This window comes from Bos javanicus, chromosome 3 (genome assembly GCF_032452875.1).
Source record: "Bos javanicus breed banteng chromosome 3, ARS-OSU_banteng_1.0, whole genome shotgun sequence".
Taxonomy (NCBI): domain Eukaryota; kingdom Metazoa; phylum Chordata; class Mammalia; order Artiodactyla; family Bovidae; genus Bos; species Bos javanicus.
In genome coordinates this window covers 16894692-16911746 of record NC_083870.1, presented here as the reverse complement: position 1 = coordinate 16911746, position 17055 = coordinate 16894692, and the positions used below count along the sequence as shown (strand labels likewise).

At 46.5% G+C, this 17055-nt stretch overlaps 2 protein-coding genes across 11 annotated transcripts; both read left to right on the top strand.

The window, feature by feature from the left end:
* Positions 1 to 209: 209 nt before the first annotated feature.
* On the top strand, positions 210 to 3838 carry S100A1 (S100 calcium binding protein A1). 2 transcript variants are annotated; one of them, XM_061405851.1, is made up of 3 exons: positions 210 to 318; positions 2206 to 2358; positions 3534 to 3838. In XM_061405851.1, the coding sequence occupies exons 2-3, from the start codon at positions 2218 to 2220 to the stop codon at positions 3675 to 3677; spliced, it is 285 nt and encodes a 94-aa protein (XP_061261835.1). In that variant the 5' UTR covers positions 210 to 318; positions 2206 to 2217; the 3' UTR covers positions 3678 to 3838. The 2 variants fall into 2 exon arrangements, with proteins under 2 accessions (XP_061261835.1, XP_061261844.1); XM_061405860.1 differs by having other exon boundaries at positions 212 to 318; positions 2158 to 2358.
* A 1201-nt stretch (positions 3839 to 5039) lies between these two features.
* Positions 5040 to 14544, top strand: CHTOP (chromatin target of PRMT1). Of its 9 annotated transcripts, none has more exons than XM_061405783.1 (7): positions 5049 to 5345; positions 6478 to 6559; positions 7871 to 8024; positions 8638 to 8721; positions 10525 to 10708; positions 11528 to 11665; positions 13314 to 14544. In XM_061405783.1, the coding sequence occupies exons 2-7, from the start codon at positions 6495 to 6497 to the stop codon at positions 13517 to 13519; spliced, it is 831 nt and encodes a 276-aa protein (XP_061261767.1). In that variant the 5' UTR covers positions 5049 to 5345; positions 6478 to 6494; the 3' UTR covers positions 13520 to 14544. The 9 variants fall into 9 exon arrangements, with proteins under 9 accessions (XP_061261812.1, XP_061261821.1, XP_061261795.1 ...); XM_061405770.1 differs by having other exon boundaries at positions 10522 to 10708; XM_061405779.1 differs by lacking the exon at positions 5049 to 5345 and adding an exon at positions 5386 to 5595 and having other exon boundaries at positions 10522 to 10708.
* Positions 14545 to 17055: the final 2511 nt, after the last annotated feature.

The following is a 17055-nucleotide window of genomic DNA, read 5'->3' as shown; positions in this document are numbered from 1 at the left end:
CCTCTCAGTGTTCCTTCTTCCCAGGACCTTTCCCACCTCCCTTCCTCCTGGGCCCTGCCATTTGGGGCCCCTGCGTGGGAGTGGCATCCAAGGCTGGAGAAGAGGACACAGGGCAGCCTGTTTCAGCCCAGGAGACAGAGGGCGCCTCTGTCCACTCCTGGCCCCTCGCCCCACTGGGTGTCTGTCTGTGAAGGGGTGGAGCCGGTGCGGAGGGGGCGTCGCAGGGGAAGGACAGCTGAAGACAGGTCTTCCTGCACAGCTCCAGGAGCCACATTTGCAGTCTCGTCTGCCTGTCCAGAACCTGCTCCCAGGCTGACAGTGAGTATCCTGCCCCATCTGCCCTGCTCCCTGCCCTGGCCAGCCTGGGGAAGAGGGGGCTTCAGCAGGGTTCCAGGAGACGGAGACGGATGGCACTGCAGTGCCCTGAGGGTCTGAGAGGAGTTTGGGATTTGGGGGAGACATTGTTTGGAAGGTGCTGGGGGGAGGCAACTGAAGGTCAGAGGGAAATCTGGGAGCTTGGCGGGTGAGGAAGCCAGTGGGAATCCCAGCCACTGAGCTTCCAGGAGACCCGGCCCTCCTACCACAGAGCCCTCAAGAGCCCCCACAAAGCTCCCTCCCTCTCCCAGGTGCTGGGGAGGAGAACCAGCTCTTGCCTTGCTTCCAGTGGCATAAGAATAAGAAAGCAGATGGAACTGCTCCTTCTGCACACCCACCCACCAGCAGCCTTTGTGTATCTGCCACCCCACCCAGCCTTGCCCAGGTTCCCTCCGAGAGCATGGACCATGTGATACCAGGAAGAGGGGGCACTAGGGAACTCTACCCACTCCCACCCTCCCTTCATATGACCTCCCTTTCTCCTCCTCCTCTTTCTTGTCCCATACCTCGGCTCCTCTTTCCTCTCGTTCTTTCCCTTTGTTTTTCTGTCTACCCCCTCCCTGCCAAAGTCCTTTCAAAATGGCCCCTACGCAAAATCCCAGGCTGCTCGAGGTCTCCAGGCACCCTCTAGGTGCCCTTCCTGGATGGGGCTGGTAACTGAGCCATGAGCACCCCTCCCTCTTCCTCCTTATCCCCTCTATCAGCCCCGGCTTGGGTTCCATCTCCCCCAGGTCTCTGTGACAACCGCTTCTCATGTCCGGAGTTCAGGTGACACATACAAGGGCTCCATTGAAGAGCTAGGATGTCATCTGATCAGAGCCCATTGTCTGACCCCTCAGGCCTGGGGAAGGATGGGGATACCTGATCTGAGATACCTGAGCTGCCCCCGGAGGCTGTGGAGGGGCCAACTGTCCCAAGGCCAAGGGAAAGAGGCCTTGGTAGTCCCCTCTCTTCAACAGACCCCTCCATTTTTCCCCTCCTCTCTCCCAGCCCCTTGGATTTAGAAGATCTCATGCATTCAGCCTTTATCTCCCCAAACACATCCCAGCCCCATCCTCCCTGCTGCCACTGTCCTAATATCACCCAAGTTGGCCTGGGGACAGGAGCGGCCAACAGCAGAGACAAGATCCCGCAGGTATCTTCTCCCCTTCCTTGGGAGCCCTGGCTCCAGGGAAAAGGCTCAGACATTCCTCTTTCCCTTCCCACTACTACCCAGTAGAAGGGCTGATTCTGCAGAGAAGTAAGAGGAACCAAACTAGAGGTAATGGAGGGAAGCCAAAGTGACATGTTCAGGCTCCCTCCCCATGAATCTTGGACCATCCACTCGGACTGCCACCCTTTCCACCAAGTTGACCAAGGGCTCCAGGCTGACTCCTTGTTTATGGTGGGCCACAGAGTCAAGGTTATAGAAGGGAGCCCAGCCCACCATCCCCAGTAGCAGAGCTTGGCTGTGCTAGGCAGGCAATCCAAGGGTAAAAATAGAGCCAGAGGAAGCCAAACTGGGTCCTGTGACCACCCCCGCCTGCCTGCCCCACCCACCTCAGTGTCTGTCCAGGCAGCCAGGAGCCAAGCAGAGTCCACTCTAGGCCTCTAAAGTGAGCCCAGCTCCAGCTGCTCCACCTCCATGCCCAAAGCCCTGACTCTTTCTGGCTAGGGTATGGATTGAAGGGCTCAGAGAATGAGTCTAGAAGTTCTGTTTGTGTAAAATCTCAGGAAAGATGAATTGTGGTGGGGATCCGATCTCATGGCTCTTTGAGCTGTGGGACCCTACCCCAACCCCAGGTACCCTAAGCATGGTCCAAGCTCACTTCCATGATGGGACGTGGGTAGGTAAGCTTCGAGATGGGCTCTGAGCTGGAGACGGCGATGGAGACTCTCATCAATGTGTTCCACGCCCACTCGGGCAAAGAGGGAGACAAGTACAAGCTGAGCAAGAAGGAGCTGAAAGAGCTGCTGCAGACGGAGCTCTCCGGCTTCCTGGATGTGAGCACAGGGTGGGGGTACAGGGTGGAGTTGGGGAGGGATGGGGGAACAAAGTATGCTCCTCTCTGCCATCTCCCCACCCCAGCTCAGCCCAACCATCCGTCTCCTACCCCTCCCCCCGCCCCCCACTCCTCTGGGTTCAAGTCAAAATGCCCTGATTTACTGATCACCTGTTAAGGGCTAGGCGATGTGTAGACGCATCAATAACAAAACACACAGCCTAGAAGGAAAAGACTGACACTTGAAAGCAAACCTTGATCACCAGGAAGCACCCAGGGCCTTAACAGAGGTGTCAGAAAGGATTATGGGAGAATATTAACCTAACTGCAGTGGGAGAACCTCTCCAAAGAGGTGGCACTCAAGCCCCTGGAAGATTATTAGAGTAAGTAAACACATTTTAGGAGGAGGTACAGTATCTGAAGTGTTCCCAGGTGGCTCAGTCTCAGAATCCGCTCCAATGCAGGAGCCACAGGAGACACCCCTGGGTCAGGAAGATCCCCTGGAGGAGGGCACAGCAACCCACTCTAGTATTCTTGCCTGGAGAATCCCATGGACAGAGCAGCCTGACAGGCTACAGTCCAGAGGGTCACAAAAAGTTGGACACGACTGAAGCAACCTCACACGCACAATATCTTAACAAGAGGATGGGAGAAAGAAGATGGAATATGTTCAGTAGTTTTGATTGAACTGAAGGATGCAGAAAAGAAACCAGTAGAAAGTGTATCAGCTTTTAGATTTTATGAGACCTGGGTTCAAATTCTGATGCTATTACTTTCTAGCTGTGTGAGTTTGGGCATGTTCTTTAACCACTAACTGTCAATTTGTTTCTTCTCTAGAATGGGAATAATGAAACCCACTTCATTCTAATTGTGCTAGAATTAAATGAGAATGCTTGTAAAGCTCCTAGTGCAGAACTTGTCACATTGTAGGCACTCAACATATGGTAATTGTTTTTATTATTCTGCCGTGTTAGGGAGCTAATTCTGTAGGCAACCGGAAGCCACAAATGTTTTGTTGGTTTTGAGGAAGGAAACAAGAGTCCCATAATTATAAGTAGTTTTCCTCTTGCTCATCTCTGCCTTTTTCTCCCCAATCAATCACCCCTCCCCCCATGCCCCTGATTCAGTGCTATTCATCTCCCTGTATACCTGTCTCTCCATCTCCTCCCTCCACAGGCCCAGAAGGATGCAGACGCTGTGGACAAGGTGATGAAGGAGCTGGATGAGAATGGAGATGGAGAGGTGGACTTCCAGGAGTATGTGGTGCTGGTGGCTGCCCTCACGGTGGCGTGCAACAACTTCTTCTGGGAGAACAGTTGAGGAGACAGCCCCGCGGCAGCGCTCGTCCCCTCCACCCTGCCATGCCTGCTCCTTCACCCTGCTTCCCCTCACCTTACTTTTCCCTCCCCACCAACAAGGGCGCAAGAATAGTGGGCCAGGCCTGCAACTCCTCTTTCATTAAAGGCTTCTGTCTCACCAGCCGCCCGTTGCTGTCTGTCTCCTTTGGTAACAGCATAGAGTAGGTGGACAGTGTAGAGTAGGTGGGGAAATGAAGGCTGCTCACTCACAACTTGCCTTATTTGAGGAGAGATCTTTTTGGAGATAGGTCAAGGGACCGTTGCATCTTCCTATTTAAGGAATGCTGAAGGCCCAGGAAGGCTGGGATTCAAGGTTCCAGCTAGAAGTGGAGGATGTATGAAGCTAATACGTGTACCAGCGTCTCAGCTATAAAGGCAGAATTTCCCTTCAACCTTCAAAGTATTTACTTAAGACCTACCATGTGCTAGACATCGTATGGGAGCTGGGGACACAGCAGTGAGCCTAACAACACACAACCCTCAACGTCACATAGGTAAAGCCCAGTAAGGATACCAAAACATTAAACTCACAAATATATGCTAAGAAGGAAAATGAAAGGATCTGATGCGCTTATATTGGGGGCAAGGGTGAAGATGTGTTCATTCACTCATTCTTCAAATATTTGAGCCCTTTATTGTGTGTCAAGGCATAATAAAAATCCCGTATAGGTCTGCATCAAAATCCACACGAACGGAAAACGGCGAGAGCGGACACGGAAACGGGAGGGGAGACGCAAAGGCCCCACAAAATAAGGATTTAACAATATTCAGGCCAAGCTGGGGAGGGAAGTGAAGAGGGAAATACGGACAGACGGTGGTGAGTGGCGCAGAACCCAGTAGAGGTGTGCTCTGACCACTGGCCCCCCCGGCCTCCGTTGGGGCTTTTGCTATAATCTACAATTCTCTGACCCGGGCCCGGGGTGAATAAGGGGAGTGCAACTACCCGAGTGCAAACTCCTCGAGCCCAGTGGTCCGCAAGAAAGATCGAGGCACATCCGCCTAAAGAATTTTAGTTGTTCTGTCTTAGTTTCAGGGGCAGAAGGACGCGCGAGAAAATACGGACCACTCTTTCACAGAGATTAAATCAGCCCCAGAGACGCAAATCACTTAATCATCCGCAGCCCCTTAAAACCCAAGAGCAAAACCATTTGGCCACGCCCTTCCCTGGGCGGGGCGCTGCGTGTAATACGGACGAGGCCTTTGCTAAAGTCCCGCCTTCTCCCTAGGGCTCCGCCCTAATCCCCGCACAGGCGTGGCACAAGTTCTCCCGCCCCTCTAGGGGTGCGGCGGATCTGACGTCTGACGTAGCTGCGTCGACGCCATTTTAGCCGGTCCCATTCTGCCCTGGGCGTGGCGGCCATTTTGTTTTCCACACCGAGCGGGAGTTGACGGCAGCGGCGTAGTGAAAGGAAGGAAAGAGCAGGCCGGGTGAGCAGGCGGACCGGCCGACCGGACAACCAGCCAGCAGCAACGAACTAACTTAACAATCTACCGCTTAACACATCTAACCAACCGCCCACCAAGTTAACCCGAGCCCCTCCACCGTCAACTCAGGTTCGGCCGGCCTCCGGCCCGCCTGCCGCAGCCGTGGTGGCAGCCCCGGGAGGAGCACTGGCGTCCGTTTCCTTCGGTACGTGTCTGTGGTGAGGAGGGCAGGAGTTTGGGGGAACGGAGGGGCCCGGCAGACGCGGAACAGGAGCTGGTGGGATGTGGAAGCAAATAGAGGAGTCGGAGGCCCCGAAGGGGGCGGAGCCCAGAAGAGGGAGGCGGGGGAGACCACGAACTGGAAAACTCGTCGCGGGATTGATGGAAAAGGTCGGAATTTGATAGGGATGAAAAAGGAACGTTGGCGAGTTGAGCTACGTCGGCGGTCCTTACAGGTTTGAGACGAAAGGAGGATTACACGACTTCAAGTAAAGTTGGAAAGTAATGGCGGCTTTAGGGTTAAATTTTGTGGCGCGCTCTCTGGGAGCGCACGCCCAGGGGAATGTTCGTGTAGGAAATCTTTCCTATTCCCTTCCTCCCCCAGGTCGCCAGGCCCTTGCTAATGCCCCTAACGTGATTGCGAAATTGGTATACCTGTGTCATCTCTCTAGATCAGTAGTTCTCAGTTTTAGCTGCACGTGAGAAGCAGCGAGGTAGACGTATTTTCCCTTGCTATAAATGGCTCATCCCCAGACTTCACCATCAGAGATTGTGCTTGAAATGGTGTGGGCCCAGCCTTCTGAGTGCTTTTTGTTTTGTTTTTTTAAAGCTCCTTGCTGCCAAGGTTGAGAAGGACCGCTGTTGGTAAAAAACCAGACTCTTAACAACACTTGCTTTGGGTCTGCCATTTTGGAGGCTTGGGCACATATTTTTTGTCCTGCGGCCTTGAAACTTAAAGTGTGTGTGTTCAGTCGTGTCCTACTCTTGGCGACCCCATAGACTATAGCCCTCCAGGCTCCTCTGTCCATGGAATTTTTCAGGCAAGAATATGGAGAGGGTTGCTATTTTCCTACTCCAGGAGATTTTCCATACCCTGGGATAGAACCCATGTCTCCTGCATTGGTAGGCGAATTCTGTACTACTGCGCCATCTGGGAAGCCCCAGGAGTTTATTAGTTTGAAGTAACTAGCTTCTGTTTCAGTACCTGAAATGAGTTTTGGTGTGATTGTTGATAGTCATCAATACAAGCCTTTTCATTCATTTTGGGGTCTTTCGGTCTTGTTGAAATGAGATAGTCGCCGTTCTGGTTTGCTCATTCTGCCCATTGTCCTTTGTAGATTCTCGGGATTTGAAGATGGCTGCACAGTCCGCGCCGAAAGTTGTGCTAAAAAGCACCACCAAGATGTCTCTAAATGAGCGGTGAGGCAGCCAACAGCAACTTCAGCTCGTTCATAAGAAAACATTACTTAAATTGGCGCTGGGGTCCAATGCACAAAAGTCTGTTTTAAACTAAGTACCAACAGAAGGCTACAGACCTCTGTTCTTAGTTGCATCGTATGTGGTACACAAAACAAATTGGGCGGTTGTTTCAAAACCCCTTATCAGTAGATTTTTATATTATGCTATCTGAAATATTTATCTGGTGGGATGTATTTTAAAAAGACTCCTCACACCCTCCCTTTTCTTCACATATTTTTACGTTGATACAGGGGTGGTGCAGCTCGGTAGCATGACCCTAGCTGCAGTAGGCTTGCTGCCCAGTCCAAGGCCAGCAGTGTTGTGTCTGGCCTGTAAGAGGCAGGTAGCAAGCTAAGAATATGTCCAAAGGCCCTTGAATGTCATTCTTGGGCCTTGTAAGAGGCACTTGCTTTGCTCCATTTCACTTTCTTTCCACTCTGCTTTAGTTTGTTTTTGTTTTCAATTCTTTTACAGTTGAGTGTTCTCTTTCATCCCATTAAACTTAACTTGACAGGAGTAATAGAAGAGTGTCTTCACAAGCTCTTAGATGATTGAACTAACCTTTTCAGAAGTTATACTTTGGAGTCAGAAAAAATATATCATTTGATACAAAAAAAAGTTATAGTATTTAAAGGCACTTTCTGTCTGAGAGCTTTGTTCATTGAGTGCCTTTGACTAGTGACTTTATTAAGCTGGTATTAGCCACTAAATGATTTACTTATGTTTGTCTTTTCTGAAGCATATTTACTTCTCTTTATCTCTTAGGGTGTGTTACTCTGATTCTCTATATTTGCATATTACAAGTGACCAAATACATGCGAAAATGTGATATGCTCTTATAATTTATGTGGGTATATCATTTTCATGGGCTTTGAAGGTGCTCTTGTCCTTCCGTATATTTGCCCGTAAAATAGCACCCTCAGGTCTCCTGAGGTTTTGGCTTGCTTTGTCCGTCTTTGAAACTACATCTTCTGTCTCTTGTCATCATATCTGCTTATTGCGTGTTTTTCATGCTTTCCACCTCTAAAAGCCGTTACCTGAGCCCTTGTTATCACTTTTGATTGAATGTGCTACACTTAGCTGCATTTCTGAGTTTCTGATTCTTGCAAGTTTGTGGAAGCAGAGGAGTCTTGAACCCACATCAGCATTGATCTAAGTGTACCACTTTAAGTTCGTGGGATCTGGAGCTCCTGGTCTAGCAAGCCATGAAAATGCCAATAAATGTTTTGTAAATAGCTTTTATTTAAACATCCATTTTGTTCGACCTTGAAGCTTTACTAATATGCTGAAGAACAAACAGCCGATGCCAGTGAATATTCGGGCTTCGATGCAGCAACAGCAGCAGCTAGCCAGTGCCAGAAACAGAAGACTGGCCCAGCAGATGGAGAATAGACCCTCTGTCCAGGCAGCATTAAAACTTAAGCAGGTGAGAGCATGGGTCATAATGCTCCAGAAGCAGCTGATCTCTGTCAGGCAGTCCACTGAGGCTGTCAGGACATGATGGGTAATTATGAGGTGGCTCAGGGCAAAAGCTGAACTTCTCTGGAGGAGAGAGAAGCTCAGAGGATTCCCATTTGGGCAGGTACCAATAAGTAACTTTTTGTTGTTTTTCTCTTTTAGGGAGTTTGCCATCAATGTGGCCTGTTTCTATGTTATCAATGAGTATTAATCTCTTGTTTTCTGATCCTTTGCCCGTAAGAATAGATTGACTGGCTTTTCCACAAAGAATTTTTAGTTTTCTGTTTTAGATGATCTTCAAAAGTCCTATATTCCCCATTAAATTATTTACAAATTAGGGAAATGACTTTATTCTTGCTTCCCTAGTACAGGGAATCTGAAAGGCCTCTTAGTCAAAGGTTTTCAGTGCTAAACAGTGGAAAGAGTAGGGTGACCCTCATCTCCACAGCACCTAAAGTCTTGTCAGTAAAATAGAACTACAGCACTGAGTAATTTAAGAGTTAGTGGGTTCGCTTTCAAATTTCCATTAAGAAATAATCCTATTCAGATCTGAAATAAAACCTGCTCTTTATTATTCATAGACTTTTTATGCAAGTCCGGACAGTGGCTGTGGAAGGATATGTCCAAGCTGTGGCTGGGCGTCTGGAGGGCGGTGCCATGCAACTGTAAGGACTTTAACTGGAAGCACTGCATGGCTGTGCATAAAATCAGCAGTTAAATATAACTCCCACCCCCATCCTGAACCACTGGGCTCATTGACCAAAAATAAACAAGGCCTTCTGCTTCAGCTACCTTAAGCCTTGGAGTGGCTGCATTCATCCCTGACTCAGGAAAGCAGTAAAAGGCACCACTGTTTTCTAAGAGTAAATATTAAAAATTGCTGAAGACAAGTCTGACATATTATTCCAAAGGACATTTTAACAAGCTTTAAATATAATCTGTGCAGAAAGTAGCCTCTAGAGCAGTGGTGTCCCATAGAACTTGCTGTAATGATGGAAATGCTCTATCTATATCTGTGCTCTCCAGTACAGTAGCCATTAGCCACGTGACTGTTGAGCACTGAAAATATGACTAGTGTGATTGAGGGGCTTAAATTTTTTATTTTACTTTTTTAAGTTTTTTTGTGTGTAATAGCCACGTGTGGCTAGTGGATACCTTAGCCTATAGCAAGCACAGCTCTAGAGTGGAAACTAGATGGCATAGCTGACATACTTGAGCTTCTTGTTAAGGTAGAGAATAGGGTGGTGGCAAGGCAGGACTGGGAAGGGAGAAGAACTTCTAAGTACTATATAGTCTCCCCTTAAAGCACAGATCTTGAGAGGATATACTTGGAATGACCAAGCACAACAGACTTGTAGAATGAAGTCTTGACCTCGTGTCATTCAGAGCCTGTCCCTCTGATAAGCAGTTTGTAATCTCATGCTAATAATAATTCACAGCATATGGTTGCAGAGAAAATCATTTGTAGTAACTTGTATGTGAAGCCTGAGGATACATAATTTATTTTCATTCATATTGACTTAGTGTTTTTAGGAGAACAGGTTTGCTAGGGCTTTGGTGTTCAAGGCGACACAGTCATCCATTCCTTTGAAGGAATTTAATTGTCTGAGATCTTGTTTTCATGGTTTCTCTTTGAGGGACAGATATATTGAAAAATCTGTATGGTATATCCTTGTTCTCACATGTGACCCTGAGTTTTATGATTATAGCTCAATTCTAATGCAGGTTTGGCTGGTTTTTTATGGACATATATTTGAGTTACATGTTTATTATAAAGTAAAGGTCATTACACTGACTTAATGGAGCTGTTTGCAAAGGTAGACATGGAATTATCACTATTGAAAATATGTAAGGAAAGGAGATTTGACTTTTTTGTGTTTATTTACATCTTAAGGTAAAAAGTGGACCGTCTGGAGATAGATACTCAGAGGAAAAATGGACACACTGGCCTCTTTGACTGAGAAATCAAACTTGTTCTTATGTCACAAGAATTCAAATGAACTTATAATTTAAATTTTGCCCAGAGTGTGATGAACTTCCTATGGTGTTTGAGTAAGCCTTTGAAGAGAGTGGTAGTCCTTGGGCAGGTATGAATCAAGTCATATCATTGTCAACTGGTGGTTCAAAATCAGCAGAATCCACGATTTGAAATATAGTGTTCTTATTAAAACTTGCATTCCAAGTAGTGGTATATGACTTCTGTAGCCAAACTAGTGAGATAATTTGTGGTGATGCCAATTTCATGGAACCATACTCAAGCTTCTTAGAAGCTCTGGATCAAAATTCTGCTTCTCTTACACTGTGTTCTGAGGCAAAGGCTTGCTTCTGGTTTGGGATCCTTGACAGCAAGTGCAGGTTTATTTCCCACCACACAGACATCTCGCTTCTTTTTCTCTGCACTTTTAGTTGCTAAATCCCATTGGATTGCTTTTTTGATCTCAATTCCCTAACACCTTTTCTTCCAGAAGAGCTTAAAGCAGCGCCTGGGTAAGAGTAACATCCAGGCACGGTTAGGCCGACCCATAGGGGCCTTGGCCAGGGGAGCAATCGGAGGAAGAGGCCTGCCCATTATCCAGAGAGGCTTGCCCAGAGGAGGACTTCGTGGGGGACGTGCCACAAGAACCCTGCTTAGGGGCGGGATGTCGCTCCGAGGTCAGTGCTGTGTACCTGACAATTGTTCGGGACCCATCCCCTTCCCTTTTCTCTTGGGCTGCTATGGACACATTTGTTTAACATCTTTAAGCTTGAATTTGTATTAATATAATTAATAACTTTTGAAATCACGTATTTTTAATAGTGCTGCATGTCTTTTATCGATACCATTCCTTTTCTGATAATGTGCAATGGTGAGAGGCTATGACCTGCGTAACAACAGGTAATTCATGTCATCTCCATTCCATCTTAAAACACCCTGCTGCTGCTTGAATCAGAGCACGTTCAAGTTCTAGAAATAAGTCAAATTAAGAAATTTCTGGGTCTTTTGGCCTATATCTTAACTAATCATCTGTTCCTGGTTCTATTCTAGTGAAACACTGTTACACCTGGAAAAAAAGGACAAGTTGACCCATAGCTCTTAAATATATGTAACATTTTGGGCACTGTTACACTGTTCCCTGTATAGTTCTTGTCCCCTGCAAAAATATGCTAAGAGCAGGAATCATATCATTTATTTTTAAATCTATCATGATGCTAGGCACCTATCTGATTATTCAATATATACTTATTAATGTGTATACTTACTAATTTATTTAACTGCCAACTTCTTCCAAAAATGGATTTGTGGTCAGACTTGTTTAATTGATTGAATAAAGAGCAGCTTAATCTGTTCATACTCAGTGTGCAGCTTGCCCCACCCAACCTAAAAATTAACTGAATTAACTCTCATTTAACCCTCACCGCCTTCCTTTGGTTAGAATCTACTTTGTCTCTCTTGGATTTACCTGCATATACATTGTATGCCTCCTCTCCAAGGTCAAAACCTGCTCCGAGGTGGACGAGCCGTAGCTCCCCGAATGGGCTTAAGAAGAGGTGGTGTTCGAGGTCGTGGAGGTCCTGGGAGAGGGGGCCTAGGGCGTGGAGCTATGGGTCGTGGCGGAATCGGTGGTAGAGGTTAGTCAGCTACCAACTTCAGAGACTAGCTTCCCCTTATTTCTCTCCCTTCAAAACTCAGAGCCACCTTTCTGCACAGCTTCAAGTCATAGGCAGGCTTATTTGTTTGTCTTGTTTGTTTTATGAAACTGGCTTATATTCTAAATACACATGCTGGTAGTGTGAAAGTCTGTCATGGTTTTTCCAAGAACAGTGAGGTATGTGTTACAGAGCCAGATTATATGCAGTCTTCTTTCAGGCTCTTGCAAATTTAAAGTGTATTATTAAAATGACAAGATGGTCAGTTAAGGGTTTTATCTTTTTTTGTCCCTACCCCACCACCACACAATCCACCTCGTAGCTCAAAACCCCACTTTGAGTCTAATAATAGAGAAGAGGGGGATGAACAAAAGTAAAGCAGAGTTAAAAAGACGGTAGACTTGGAGATAGGTATTGACTGAGTTTGTGTCTCTGCAAAACCAGAGATTTTTCCATCACAGTAGAAAAAGCAAGATGGTATTGTGTCAGTTAATTAACTGACTCTTGTTGATAATCTTACCTTCAGACTTAGTGATACTTGTCTTGTGACTTCATGGCCCAGATTGGAAAAGAATTTTTAATGGTGTTGCTGCTGTTAATACCAAATCTCATGGGAGTTTTCTGGCTTAGAGCTTAGTGGAAAACTCCCAACAACACCTGTCCAGGAAAAAAATACATATATTCTTGTAGCCCCTGTGTATATTTGCTTTGGTCCTTTTAAAGTGTGTGGTGGGTCTTCCATAATTTATGACCTTGAAGTAGCCAGGGGATAATAACTGTTGAGAAAGGACATTTGATAACTTGAGGGCTTATTTTCTTCTCTCACATTATATGTTGCTTGGCTTATTGAGTGAAGTGCAAGCTAGTTTGGGTTTCAGGATGAAATAGCATGTTCAAATTATCTTGACTTGGTTTCTGAGAGAGACATCACAAGGATTTTGTGGGGAGGAGTCTAAAGTAGCTTTTCAGAAAGCTGGGTATGTTTTGTTAAGTGAATTGAAACCACCTCTCAGATAACCGTAATTGTTACAATGTGAATAGAATCAGGAGATCCAAATGGCTGGAACTAGTCCAAGTGTTTTTTCCCAACTCCCTTAATTGTTCCTATGTCAGAATAACTCCTCAGTCTCCTGACATAGGATCAGCCAGCTCCTTAGGTTTGATAAATTTGAGGAGAGATGAGCTAATTTTTCTGAAGGATCGCCAATAAAGTTTAATTTGAAAACTGTCTAGCTTCACATCCCTGTTTCTCTGTGCCCTTGTTACTTCCTCCCTATCTTACTAAATGGAGTTATCTATAATGTATTTGCATTTTAATTATAAACATAGAGTGAGTCTCAAATTTTTTAGTTTCTCCATTTTGAGATTAAGAAATTTTTAATTAGCAGTTATTTTCCCTTTGATAGAATTTAAAAAATTAGCATTTAGAGATGAGCATGTAATAAGGGATTCATTATGTGTGCTTTCCATGTGTTGCTTTCTACCCAGTGTGTTTCCTGTTTTTCCAGATTTCTCCTCTTTGCCCTGCCCTTCAGCCTTTCTCAGCTAGGCCCCGCTGCTCTGAGGGGCATTTACCATTGTACCCATTAAACATACTTGTAACTGTTCTCTTCTTTTTCCTTTGGGCCAGGTCGGGGTATGATAGGTCGGGGAAGAGGGGGCTTTGGAGGCAGAGGCCGAGGCCGTGGACGAGGGAGAGGTGCCCTTGCTCGCCCTGTACTGACCAAGGAGCAGCTGGACAACCAGTTGGATGCGTACATGTCGAAAACAAAAGGACACCTGGATGCTGAGTTGGATGCCTACATGGCTCAGACAGATCCCGAAACCAATGACTGAAGCCTGCCCACCCTCCTGGAAGACTCTTGTTCAAGTCACACATCTGTAAATAACTTAGGATAACAGATGGGAAGAAAGCTGACTGATACTGAAAGGACCTATCATAATAGGCTCTGGACTGACTTGCCACCAGTTTGTGCATCTAGTGTGTTCCTTTTACTTTTTGATACTATGTTGTATGAAACCCTTTTTTTCCCCTCTGACTGGGGTTTGGTTTTGTTTTGTTATTTGGGGGGGAGGGGTTTCCTTCACCCAGACTTTTCTTTGAACATGAATGTGTTGGCCTTGTGGCTAGTACACCCTCTTCCCCCATCTGCCTCCCCTCATCTGTCATATGCTTTGACAGTCTAACATTTCCTCTATTCATTTTGGTGCCCCCGTGAAAAAGTCCCAAAAAGAGCCCACCAGCGTTCCACCTTAATGTCTAAGTTTCTGAGAGAGAATTCTGTTTTACATTATTTTTAACAGCCTCTAAAGTGTTCAGAAAATCTGGAGCTCATAAATGCATTCTGCCACATTGATGTTTTAGTAAATTGGGAACATTGACATAGCTACAGGGCTACCAAACACGTTAATCGTGCTAGCAGCTCTGATTTAATTAAAGTTATTACCGTGTACGTTTGTACCACTTAACCATTGTGCTGGGTTGGATATGTGCACTTTTACCCAGGAATGAGATTTATAAACCTGCCCTCTTGGTTTTGCATCATGCTCTAAGGGATGTTTTGGGGTTGGCTTAACATCCTACAAAAGAGGAGAAAGCCTTTTGGTTTGGCAGATGCCTCAGAAGGGAAAGGGCTGAAAATCGATGACAGATACCTGGTGGGAGGGGTCAGAAGATAACCTTGCTAAAGTGCTGTTGTCCTTCTGTTTACCCCAGACCAATCTTGGGCTTCTCCATTTGTTGACCCTCTTCTCAACTCCCCACGAAGGTTAAAGTTCAAGCATAGTCTGTCAACTATTCAGTTTCAGTAGAATCTTTTGTTTCTGGCTCATGATAACAAGAAATTGTTCTCTCAAATCCAGCCAGGACTTTCTCTTTATTTGTTGGGCTATTTGAAATGCTATGGCCACTATAACAATATTTCAACTCTACCCCTGTAGAGTTGTGAGTCCTTCATGGTTGTATTATAATTCAGGGTGGGGAGGTTGTGAGTTTGGGGCAGAAAGTGAACAATTTTCCCTCTTTTGAATAATCCCCAAGGCAAGATTAACCGTACAAAGTAAAGTACTAACTCATTTGGTGCATAGAAAGCTCAAAAGCATTAAAGTCTCAGAAGGCAATACCTGGTACTCCCAGGACTGGTCTCCCTTTTCCCCAGTGCTGTTTAAGGGAAAAGAAGAAACTAACCACCTCCAATCAAACCAGTACATTGAGCTACTTAGTACCCTAAACTGTGTGTGTTGTTGCAGACTGGGAAGCAAATTTTGGTTGGGAAGACCTGAATTTGAATCCCTTCTATATGACCTCACCTATTTAACCTCTAGGTGGGGAAGCAAGTAGTCTAGTGGTAGATGGGGGAGTTTGAAAAGACCATATGGGGTTGGGAGAGTCATGTTGACATAACCAACCTGACCCAGTTTTGAAGTTCCTATACTACAACTAAATGGAACGTGGGACTGGAGGTCTTCAGCCCAGACATACGTTGATAACCTTTACATTGTAAAGAGTAAAAGGTGTGTTTGTGTGGGCAAGGCTAATCTTAAAGATAGCTCCTTAGAACTCTGACTCCGAGTAGACCCCCAAGACTTTTGTTGCAGAGGTACTGATTGGCAGTGGGCAGGCTACACCTTGAGATCTTCACTTCCAGGGCTTCCTGGACATGCTTGGGAGAAAGGGCGGGAGCTGCAAGGTGAGTGGGTCCCTTTACCCTCTTCAGCCACACAGTTTGGTATGACCGAATTTCTGAGGTCCATTACCACTGTCCTTCCCAAATACTTTGAACTTAGCAGAAGATGACTAACATGCATGTGTTCTTCAGGATATTTTTAAGTTGGTATCTTTGGTCCCATCTGTAAGCCACTGAGATCTGTAAGAAAAGGGGTGAAAGAGGCACTGGGGCATCCTGGGGGTGAGGGGTTGCTCTGTGGATCGCAGTGAAGCTGGGCAATGAGGTGACCACTGTAGCTTAAGCCCCCTTCTCTTCTGTATCCCTCTAACCACTCCCCCTTTTTTCTCCTCCTACCTTGAAAGAATGTCCAGTGTGAGTAAAGGAGCTTCCCTGCCAGTCATGGGCCCTGCAATCCCACCTGTTGCTCACTGCAGTTCCAAATCTCCTTGAGACCTATTCCCACTTCTGCCAAACTCTGTCTTAATGAGTGCCTAGGTGGAGTCAGCCTAGCTCCTGGGTCAGCCTTTTACTCATTCATCCACCATCTGCCAAGGACTTACAGACACGAACACATCATTTGTTAGGCACTGAGAGTACAGAGAAGAGACTGATGATGGATCATTAAACTCAAGAGAAAGTTTTACAGAGAAGGGGGAAGAATATTTGAAGGAGAGAACAATAAAAAAAGGTACAGAGGTCTCAGATGTATGCCCGGGAAGGCATTCAGCAGTCCTTCATAGTAGGGTGGGAGACACAACTGACCAGATTGAGTAGCCTGGAGCATAATTGTCTTGCTAAATACCTTTGGCTTTGTAATTTGGGTGATGGGAAGTCATTGAATTTAAGCCAGAGAGTGCCATGGGGTGATTTACACAGAATGGTGGAATATGAAAATGGGCTAAAGGGAGGAAGACCATGGAGTCTAGGAAACTGATGGGTTAGTCAAAAAAAAAGCTGGTCTGAACCTGGACCAGCCACATCCTCAGCAGTTATCTGATGTCTGGGATTCCTGTCACAGAGGAGTCAGGGGTGACCTGAGCAACCACTGAGGAGAAGGAATGAGACATACTCCTCTTCCTGGCCTGCTCTTGCTGTCTCACTAGTTCCCTCATATGATCCCATGCCTGAGCTAAAGCCACTGGAAGTGCTGCTGCCCAAGCCAACCTTCACCACAGGTACCCACTCCCCTTGGCCTCATACCCTGGGAAGAACTAAGTGTCCAGGCAAGAGGAGCTGGCAGAGGAAGGGCTCCAGCCCCCATCAGCCCAAGTGGCAGCCCCTTTCTCCTGTCCCCAGGACCCTGTAGCCTCATCAGGTGTACTGAAACTGAGCAGCGGCCTGTGGGGCTCCCAGGCATGGAGGCATTTCTGCCCATTTAATAGGCAAGACTCCATGACCTCCCTTGCGTTCCAAAGGGTATATTCGAACAGTTGTTAATAATGAAGGGAGGAACAGCCAAGAAATCACCTGAGTCATAATTAAAGTTGAGGGGAGAGGGGCTTCCCAGGTGGCTCAGTGGTAAAGGATCCACCTGCCAATGCAGGAGACTCGAGTTCAATCCCTGGGTCAGGAAGATCTGGAGGAGGACACAGCAACCGACTCCAGTATTCTTGCCGGGATAATCCAATGGATAGAAAGAGCCTAGCAGACTACAGTCCATGGGGTCACAAAAGAGACTGAGCCTGACTGAGCATACACAAGATT